We start from the raw sequence: 10,859 nt of genomic DNA, 5'->3' as shown, positions 1-10,859 counted from the left end.
ATAGAGTGCGCGGGCTTCAGTAGTTGTGGCACACACTCAGTAGTTGTGGCTCCCGGCTATAGAGCACAGCCTCAGTACTTATAGCGCCCAGGCTTAGTCGCTCCGCGGCATGTGGGATCTTCCCGGACCAGGGCTCGAACCCACGTCCCCTGCATTGGCGGGCGGATTCTTAACCACTGCGCCACCAGGGAAGCCCTACTCTAAGGGTTTTAAAAATATTAACTCACTCAATCCTCACAACACTCCTAGGAGTTAGGTTCAATTATTACTCCCATTGTACAAACAGAGAAACTGAGGCACAGAGCAATTAGGAAATTATTTTATGACATTAATAAGGGATCTTATATCAAGCACAAATAAATCTAACCCTTTTAAAAGAATTAAAATATACATGATAAATGCAAGGCAATTTAGAGACTTAATGTCGAGGAAAGTAGTTTTGTCAGAATCCCACAGACTAATTCTGATGGGGTCCATAACAGAATCCATGTTGACATTAGGCCTCTTCCTTCCTCCAAACTTTGTTGACACTGGTTCTCTAAGGAGGAAAAGGAGACTGAGAACCAGGCCTCCGGGCACCTGAATGCAACCTTGCCAGCCACCAAACACCTGTTAGATCCGGTTCCCAAGAAGTTTTGAAGTTTAGAAATGTATCCTGGTCCTGTTTCTAAGTCACTCCCTTGCTAGGTCTTGAAAAATTAGACTGCCGCTTTTTAGATATGCATAAACCTCCTTTCACCTGAGATTCCAGAGCCAGCGTTTCCTTTCACCTTCATGCTTCCTAGAAAATACCAGCTTTCCTAAAAGTCACTAGGATTTCTATTTTGGACACTCCAGCCCCTCTCTGTTCCAGGCCCTCCAATCTTTGTGAGGGCCATCTTTAGGTCAAGCCCAGGCTGGGTCCCTGTTAGACTATAGCCAAGGTGTGTTGTCAGTGTGTGCGGCCAATTTGATGATGGAAGAATCATCATTGGGCCGCCAGGCTAATCAAAGTCTGAGAAGGTCGCTTATTTATTTAACAAAATAGTAGGACTGAAATGAAGGACGTGGGTTTGTACCCCCAACCAAATCCTGGAAGTTGTGAGCAATCTTTGAAGCTGAAACAGAGTAGTTTGGGGACTGATCAAAGGAAACCAGTTTACACTGCCAGTAGTGTAGGACTAGTTGCCTGCAATAGGTCTTAAAGTCAAATAGGTGCAAGAGTGGTTTAGAGAAATTCCTGAGTGATGCATGAGGAAAACTGTGGGCTACCCGGGGTACAAGCCCAGTCGCCCATAGGGGCACGACCAGGGGACATGCTCTCCTGACATACGCCCTTAGAACCTCGATCAGAGGCAGAAATTCTGGCAAGACCATTGTGCGGACCGGCGGGGGGCGGGGTGCAATTCCCATATTGTCAAGGACCCTGAACCAAATCCAGGCCACCTTCCGGAGCTAACCGTCCTCGATGTCACGTTACTAAACTGCAGGCCTAAGGATTATCCCTGTGTCGCTCCCTCCTCCCCCACAGTCGCAGTGTCCAGGTGGCTTTGTGAGTCACCCAGAACCTCCGTAATAATCCCACCATCGGTGGGGCTGCCCCGCAGTTTCTCGCCCCTTCCCGCCCTGACTCAGCTCTCTTGATCTTCGAGCTCGGCTTTCGTGCAGGCAGAAGCCGCCGCGGCGCCCGCCCCACCGGGCATGCTCAGAGCTCGCGCGGGCTGTGACGATCGCCAGGCAGCGCCCGGCCCGGCGCTCTGGGCAGCGGCGCGCGGGTCCCTTTAAATCGGGCTGGCCGGTTGCCAGGCAACGGCGCGACCCGCGCTGGCCCCGCACTGCAGAGGCTCTGCCCGGGACCGGTCCGGCCGGGTCGCGTTGGCCAGAGCCGAACCCAGGGCAGCCGCCCGCCGCCGGTGTCCGTGTTCAGGGAAGAGGGGCCAGGGCCCACCGGACCCCACCCACGCCGCCAGGTACGTCTGCGCCCGGCCCGGGCTAGCCCCTCGCCCTCCCTGGGTGACCCGGGCGGAGGCAGCGCGCTCCCCGCCTCGAGGCCCACTGCGGGTTTCTTCACCCTTTAGGGCCCCGGCCCGGAACTGGCGGGCGTTTGGGAGGGAAGGGGACAGGGTGTGGGACTCGGGGTGTGGAAGGAGGAGTGGGGTCAGGCCTCGCCCCTGCCCTCTCCCTGCCGGCCTGCCAGCAGAGGGTAGGGACTGGCGAGGTGGGAGGTGTCACCTGCGGTGGCGGCCCGGGCAGCACCCCGACCCTACCCACCTCGTCTCCACTGGAAGCAGCGGTGGCAGGAGTTTAGTTAACCATTTACAGAGAAAACCCCCAAACTATGCATGCTTAGATGCAGCTTTATAGCAAGAAAGTGACTTCCATACTAATAAAGTACTTGGCCTTTCGAAATTAAGGCGACTTCGTATCTTTTCTCCTAGAAGGAATTATTCCACACTAATCATAAAGAATTGGGGGTAAGAACCGTGCACAGGGCCCGGTTTTCAATGGTACTTTGCTTTGCTCTCAATATCGGCCAAACAATAGAGAAGACAATTTGTCCGCTTGGCTCATATGTGAGGACCATGAAAGATTAAGGCAAAAACCGGGATCACGTCCCTTTTTAATGATTTTTCAAAATAACCGGACTCTGGGGGAGGGAGGCAATGCCTTGGCTCCAGCCTCTGCTAACGTGGCGCTTGGCCTGCTCCTTACTAACAAGCATGCCGCTGTGGCCGCCAGTGGTGGCTCATTTGTTCAATAGTTGCTAAAGGCGAGGAGGTACCGTGTTGAATAAGATGCCACCATGATTCTTGTCCCATACTGATATTTGCATTGCTTGGGGAAGGAAGACTTAATGGTGTGGTAGTTGGGAAATTGGGTTGACAAGTTAAAAAGGAAACTTGCTTCAAAGTGTCTGACATCGCATTTCAGGTAAGCCAAACGACATTAAGGCCATCACTTGTAATTTTAAGCTACATCTCATATGAACACAGATTTGGGCATTTTGGTTTATTATATATTAACTGAAATATATAAAATATATTTTATATATAATATATTTTCTTTTACAGTTCAATCCGGAGAAAGAGAACAGCGGCATCAGATAGAAGAGCTTGGCTGTCAGGAACTGTAAGTACCGTTTTGCTGGCTGATAGCCGGTTATGGAGGTTTAGAAGCACAGAGCCTCACCCAGTGTAAATCTTCAATCTTTTAACTAGACTATGAGTCTGCACTGTCAGTACACTATCAAAAAAGCCTCGTAAAAATACAAAAGAAAAGTGTCCTGAAGACTTTAGGTGAGCCAAATAAACTTTAAGGGAAAAATAAAAGCCCTTTCCCTAAAATGTCACCCCCCAAAACCTCATAAGCCAAAAGAGAAGTTATAAATACTTACAGAAACTCAATTAGAATCAAAACATTGTAGGATTTTCAGGAAGAATATTAAGGGTCATTCATTCAACAAATATTTATTGAGGGCCACTATGTGTCAGGCAACAGCAGGGATACAACCATGAGTAAGATGCCAGGAGATCACAGCGTGTTGGTAAAATGAAACTATGTATGAAATGATGCAGGAGCACAAGAAAAACTCAGAGTGTGGAGTCATCCTTGATAATCTTCAAACTGATACCCCAGTTGTAATATTTCTAAGATATTATTGGTGGCTCTGAAAAACACTGGGACATTTGGAAAGTTCATGGTAAAGCAATTGGTGATAAAAATGCACATCTCTTCGGATGTAGAAAAGACTACAACTCTTCTGCTTAGAATCAATTTAGCTTTGGAAATTTGGGGACGTCAACCGTTTACGGGATTTAGGGCTAATTCTTCCATGAAGATGCGGGTCGAATTAATGTAAGATTCAAGTTTAGGTTCCCTCCTACTTACCTTAATAGTACTTCCTTTTTTTTTCAAATTGACTTTTTCTGAGGTCTGATGACTTCAGGCTGGCAACCTTGAAGTACATATCTTTGGAGAAGGGTTGGGTTGTTTGACTGGTTTATGTTCCAAGGGAGGGTAAGGAAAATCTAAAAAAGAACAAAACCCATTGTGTATAGTATACTTTAAAATTGCTTCCATTTTCATTTTCAATAATTTCTCCTCACCACCTGGAAATAGGTATATTGTCCCTATATTACATCTGAAGAAACTGAGGTTCACAAAAAGGTAAGTTTTCACATAGTTCTAAAGTGTGGGAGCCAAGATATCTGACTCCTTCAGTCTTTTTTTAACCATAGTCCACACTTAATTCCTTTTTCAAGAACTTTCTTTTCCTTCCCCACAATTTTGCATGGTAGACCATGTTTACCCACCTTCCTTCAGACAGCTTTGGGCAGTCCTCATTTTTGTATTTAATAGTTTCTGTAAGCCAATGATTTTTGAAAGGCTGGGGAATGGAGAAGCTCCCCTAAAGGGAGCAGGTCAGAATCTTCTGGAGCAAGGAGAGGGGATAATGCTGGCACTGCTTTGTGCCTGCGAACAGTGGAAGCAGAAAAATAAGTTGAGAACTACTGCTTTTACGTGAGAACAGATTGGACAGTTGAGCAAAGAAGCAAGGCCAGTGACTTTCTTTGAAACAGATGGTTTTTTTTTTCCTGTCTTGGCCAAGCAGTTTTTCTGAGGGTTGAGAGAACCGAACCATCCAAGAATAATGGGAAAACGTTGCCTGGGCTAAGAAGGGCCTTTTGTCTTCCCCTTACTGCCCCATCACAGGTTGGAGATGACCTTTTCTAAACATCACTCCCAATTTACAAAGTTTGGGATGAAGCACTCTTGTGAGGTGGGAAAAAGCCTCTGGAGGTTTCCCAGTCCCTGCCTACCCCTGCTTGGAAGAATAATTGCATTTTGCAGACAGATCAAGATTTATGCAAAAGAGATGGTCCTGAAATTTTGAAATCAAATCTAATGTAAATTAGATAAGGCACGAAAGAAAAGAGATCTTTGATTTTTATGTCATCAAATTTCCCTAAAGCATGTGGTTTAAAGTATAAATATTTTAGAACATAAATAATTAGATTTCACATATTTGATCACTTATCCATCTTAATATGAGCATATTCCCCAGGACCCCATACCTTGAAAATGAAAATTAGATGGTTTTGTGGGTTTCTCCTTTCACAATAAACAGTGTATTACTTTCTGGAACTATTTGAAGACATATATGCATTTGCCCAAGATTTTTATGAAACAGTTTGCCTAAAGATCCATAATAAGTGATCACTCTTTGCTTAGCTTTCAACAGTTACATTGTTATATGATATTACATTATAAATCCATTTTCAGTTTATTTTATCAGTGGTTCCCAAATTCTTTAGGTGAGTAAAAACCATTTCCATGAGTCCAGAAATTTCCTTACTCCACCAAAATGCCCTACTACTTTGCCACTGCAAAAGAAGTCACCAGAGGATGAATGGTGATGTTTTCAGGGAGACACTAACTAGAACCGTCAAGTGTCCATTATCAGTTCATGTCAGACACAAATGAACAGATGTAGCCATATAATGGACAACCATGCCTTAGCAGTGCAGTCCCAAGGACTTCTGGGGGATCACTGGCTTAGAGGACCACTAATGTTGTTTTTGTCATATGACTTTATATTGTTTTCCTGTGTTTTCATTTCTTTAAATTTTTCATTTCTCTTGGACCTCCTTCCCCTACCCTTCAGTCCTTCAACATCCAATATAGTGTTGGGTAGGCACTTGTAATAATAAATGACCCACTAAAAAGGCATGCTTATACTTTCAATAATGGCTCTGGTTTGATTTGCCTTATGCTGCGACAAATTACCTAATCAAGTTTATTGAAAGCAAAATGGCTGCCACGCCAGGGTAGAGGAAGGAGTATCGTTGTCTTAAAGCATATTTCTTGTCTTTGCCAGAGAATACTAATGTCATACTTGTTCTGCGTAAAAAACAAACAATGCAATCTGTGAAGAGAAAATGAGCCTGGCACCTTTTACCCGCACTCTGGGCTTTGCCATACTCTGTGACTAGATTTCGGAACAAGCCCTTAAAGGATATCTTGCCAATGAAAGAGAAAAAAAAAGAAAGGAAGGAGGGAAGGGGGAAAGGGAAAGGGGAGGAAAGGAGAGAGAGAAAGAAAGGGAGAGAGAAAGAAAGAAGCAGCTCAGAGACCCCTTGACCCTGCCCTGTGTAAGCTATGGGAGGGAAATTCCAAAAGGCTTTTCAGACCTTTCTCTTTCTGGCCTTTGATATGTGACATGCAATTCTCCTTACCCTCCCCCCTTCATTTTTCCTCTCTCCTTTTGTGGCCCTTTAAAAATACCTAAGCTCTGAAAATAGTGTGTTGTTTTCTTTCAATTTGTGGAATGAAACCTAACAGAAGAATAAAGAGGAATTTTAGAATAATCACTGACCTGGGAGACAGGGTCTCAGTTTTACCACTCTAAGCTGTGTGGACTTGGGCAAGTCACTTAACTTCTCTGAGCCTCAGTTATAAAATAAGTGGACTCTTCCCAGTTCTGTGAAAAGCATGGGCTGTATCAGGAAATTATACAGAGACCCAAGAAAGAAACGTAGTGATGCTGGGAAAAAAAAAAAATATATATATATATATATATATTTGTTTAGCCAGAGATCTATGGGAGGGTTGGAGATAGAAGTCACTTTTTCAAGGTGCAAAATCATTAATGAAAAGAGCTTTCTATTTTAACCTTTCTCTATACGCAGACCTCTATCTCAGATGTGTCATTATTGCTAGCTTCATATATAAAGTGGCCTCGCCTTGCCCCTCTGTATACCGCTTTCCTGATCAATATCACCAAAGCCTTTCATCCAGAATTAAGTAGGAAGAATAGTAATCTCTGTCCCATTGCTACCTGATTAGAAGCATTTTTAAACTTTTACAGTGTTGTCTGGTAAAAATTTGACTGCTAAAAAATGTGACTGGGCTTCCCTGGTGGTGCAGTGCTTAAGAATCCGCCTGCCAATTCAGGGGACACAGGTTCGAGCCCTGGTCCGGGAAGATCCCACATACTGCGGAGCAGCGAAACCTGTGCGCCACAACTACTGAGCCTGTGCTCTAGAGCCCGTGAACCATACCTACTGAGCCCGCGTGCCACAACTACTGAAGACCGCGTGCCCAGAGCCCATGCTCCGCAACAAGAGAAGCCACCACAGTGAGAAGCCCGCGCACCACAACGAAGAGTAGCCCTCACTCGCCACAACTAGAGAAAAGCCCGCGCACAGCAACGAAGACCCCAAAATAAATAAATAAATAAAAATGTGACTGCCAATTAGTATTGCCATCTTTTCTCTTTCCTCTGTTCCTTTCCTTTATGATCCCTGTAATAATTCCCAGTATTTGCATTCATCTTTCTAGAGAGGGGGGGCCAAATGGGATTATGATCGTCTTCCTCTTTAAGGACAGATAGATCATCGATGCTTCTGGATGGCGACTAACAGAATAATAAAGTCAGATTGGACTATTTCAAGAGAAAGGAGAGGATGCTCCAATGGCAATTACATACCATGAATGTCAAGTCTTGGCTTACGACTGTGGTCTGATTGACGAAACTTAAAGCTTGGGTTATGGCTTTTGAACCAATCATTTTAACACCTTCACTGAATATTTGTACCTTTTCCTTTCCTCAAAGCCAAATAGTTGTCAGTGGAGATGTATCCTTGGGTATAGAGTGAGTCCCTTCCCTCTTCTTTTGGGGGGAAGGTGTCAGGCATGTAGGTATCGAGTTTATTCTCTCATTGTCTGTAGTAAGAACAATTTGTTAGAATTTAAACCATACTTGTTTAAAAAGAAAATAATCAAGAAATAATATATAAAAAAGTGGTTATCTCAGGGCCACAGTATTATGAGGAAGATTTCTTTTGGGTTTTTCTTGTATGTGTGATTTTCTGTATTTTCCAAAATTCTACAGATAACATGTACTACTATTAGCATCTTTATATAATATGAAATATTACAATTATTAAATATTATAATATATTAATATAATATTACATTTATAATCTTTAATAATATTAAAGAAACTATTAAAAAATAAACACAACTGCCATTTTTTTTGTTACCAAGATAAAATTACATTTGTGTTCATGGGAAAAATAGATGCAGGCATACTCTGATTTTTCTCGGTGGTAATATTCTAACTATATTACAGCAAATTATGAATAAAATGAATAAAGTGACCCCCTCCTTCTTCTTCCCAGCATTTGGCGGTAACTACAGTTGCCAGTTTGGTGGCTTCAGATGCCAGTGACCCTTCAGCATGTTGCTTGGGTCCTTCTTTCTCTCTTCTCTCAAAAGTAGTTACTGATCAAATGTTTCTGTGTTTTAGGAAAGCTGTATGTTATGGACTGTCTTTGAATAGGGAAGACTCCTTGAAACAAAATAAGTATCCTCTAATTTTTGTGAATTTAGAAAGTTAGCTGTGATTTAGTATGGTAAGTTTTCACCTGAAAACTATACTTGGAATCAGTATCTCGAGAAAAACGCATTTGGTGGCATTAATATTTTCAATTGTTGACATTCGGTTCTCATCATTAAATTGCTGTCAAAACGGATAGAATTCTGTACGCTTGGCAGTCTTGCCTTAAAAGCAAAGCCCAAGACTGGAATAGCAGGAATTTACAGGTCAAGACAGAAGGGCGTTTGGCAGAGTTAGTCATAAGGAAGTCTGCATGGTATACTTTACCCAAAGCAGCTCACATTGCATTAAGCACTGATGTTTTAGTCACTTTAAAGAATGAATAAACAGTAGTCCAACTGAAAAGAACTAGAAAAAAAAAAAAACAGGCACATTGGAAGCACAGATTTAACTTATCAATATTAACCTATTAATTTAAAATCACTTTTACTGTTTTAAAGCAGTCTGTTTTCATGCTGCTTTCTCATAGAATAATTTTCTCTACAATAAATAGCCAAGTGTGTCCATTTATTGGTTATATTTCATAGGATCAGAGAATTCTAAAGCTGGAAAGGTCCGTAGAACTTAGCTAGTTTAGCCCTTTCCATTTATAAATGAGGGAACTGAGGCCCAAGTCACTCAGTGAGTTAGAGGGAGTGCCAGCCCTCAAATATTTAGGTTCTTACACCCATGAGCCAGGATTCTTAGTTCTTTCCACTACCCCGGCTGCCAGTGTAAATATGTGCCTTGATTTTAAATTTTGTTTTTCAGGAATTGGAAGAGGTGCCTGAAGAAATGGATGCTAGAAGAAAACACTGGAAAGTTAATATGTTTGCTCCTTTTTTTAGTGCACAGGATATTCTAGATGAGGCTTCTCAGTTTGAATCTTCTTCTGAACAAATGACTTTAGGTAAGGCCAAGAGAATGGAAGGGATTTTTAATTTGTCTAGTAGAAAGTTTCAAGAAGAAAATAAATTTAAAAGGAAAGAAGTTATTTCTCAACCAAATGAAAATGAACAAGAACCAAATTTAAGAGAGAGAAAGATAAACATTTCAAAGAATGAGGCAGACACAAATTCTGCCTCCTGTGAATCATCTAATTTGGACATTGCAACTGAAGAAAGCTTTAATAGTGCAGAAGAGCCTCTTAGCTGGGGTACAAAGGAATTATCAACTCCACCACGAAAAGACAAGAAGAAGAAATTCACTGAAGGAATGTCTCCAAAACTTCGCCTGAATCTTTTGAATGAAGAGCTGGAAGCGCTTAATATGAAATGCAGAAAAATAGAAGAGGAATTCGAAAATGCGGAAAAAGAACTTTTGAACTGCAAAAAAGAAGTCTCCTCAAAACCCCTAAGTTTTCAAGAAGCAGGGATGGAAACTTCCAAGAAAGACTGGGAACTTCAAGCTTTAAGAAATGACCTCTCTGAAAAAGCAACAGATGTTAAAAACTTAACAGAAGAGCTCCAGCAAGCCAAAGAGGTCATCCACAAGTTGAGCCTCGAGAACAAGGATTTAAAAGAAGCTGTTAGGAAGTTAAAGCAGCAAACTGAGGTTGGAAATGCACTCCTAAAGGAAGAAGTGAAAACGTATTATGAATTAGAAATGGAAAAGATCCACGGAGCACTCAACGCCATCACGAATGAACTGAGAGTGGAGAATACTGTACAAGCAAGAAACAACAGAGCCCTGGAGTTGCTTAGGAAGCACTTTGCTTCTGTAACATCATCAGGTGCCCCTGGCAGCTTTATGGGGGATTTTTTTTTAAAATAAAAAAGCCTGTCATTAGGCAAATGATTGAGCCAAATCAGTGTTTCTTTTGCTTTCTCCATGTACAACTTATAACACGTGTGATGGGATGGGATTTTTCATGTTTGGTGAATCAAGATATCCGTGAAAGGTGTAGATGTTAACTTCAAAGCTTCTGCTTTCTCTTTCTAATGAATTTATTGCCAGAGTCCAAATAGAAATGAAGTTTTAGAAATCTCTTTACATATATATATATATATATATATATATATATATATATATATATATATATATATATTTTTTTTTTTTTTACTCAAAGACATGTAGTGATTCACCAAATCATTGATGAATACGGATCAGCAGACATTTTGTGATCTTGTGAGCAATGTGTCCTTGGCACGTGAATATTCTTCCATCTGTATTCGTTGATATTAACAATAAAAATCTCATTTATTTGTGTAAGCATAACATGTGGGTATGGGTCTTAAAGCAGTCTGTTCAGACTCAGTGGGAAACTAGAAATGTATCTGCTTTCCCTGAAATCTATCCTTAATTAGACATATATAAAAGTCTCCCCCCCGAATGTAGGTTTTTCCACCCTCCTGCTGTTTTCCCCGTGCTTTCTTCCTTGACCTGGCCACGGTGCCCATAGACCAGAAGATGGCTTAGAGACACGGCTGTGACCTTGGCTACAGCCCTGATTTTTTTTTTAAACATCTTTATTGGAGTATAATTGCTTTACAATGGTGTG

The 10,859-nt window shown here is 42.0% G+C and overlaps 1 protein-coding gene across 1 annotated transcript; it reads left to right on the top strand.

The window, feature by feature from the left end:
- Positions 1–1,576: 1,576 nt before the first annotated feature.
- Positions 1,577–10,166, top strand: CCDC160 (coiled-coil domain containing 160). Its single transcript, XM_059049880.2, has 3 exons — positions 1,577–1,949; positions 3,051–3,108; positions 9,131–10,166. Exon 3 carries the CDS (start codon positions 9,155–9,157, stop codon positions 10,130–10,132), a length of 978 nt encoding a protein of 325 aa, XP_058905863.1. The 5' UTR covers positions 1,577–1,949; positions 3,051–3,108; positions 9,131–9,154; the 3' UTR covers positions 10,133–10,166.
- Positions 10,167–10,859: the final 693 nt, after the last annotated feature.

Source organism: Kogia breviceps, chromosome X (genome assembly GCF_026419965.1).
Source record: "Kogia breviceps isolate mKogBre1 chromosome X, mKogBre1 haplotype 1, whole genome shotgun sequence".
Taxonomy (NCBI): Eukaryota; Metazoa; Chordata; class Mammalia; order Artiodactyla; family Physeteridae; genus Kogia; species Kogia breviceps.
Note: the sequence above shows the minus strand (reverse complement) of the source record. Positions and strands in the feature narration are given on the sequence as shown.

Bases quoted from the DNA above. Each gene is read 5' to 3' on its own strand.
- CCDC160 (XM_059049880.2), top strand. From the start codon at position 9,155: ATGGATGCTAGAAGAAAACACTGGAAAGTTAATATGTTTGCTCCTTTT.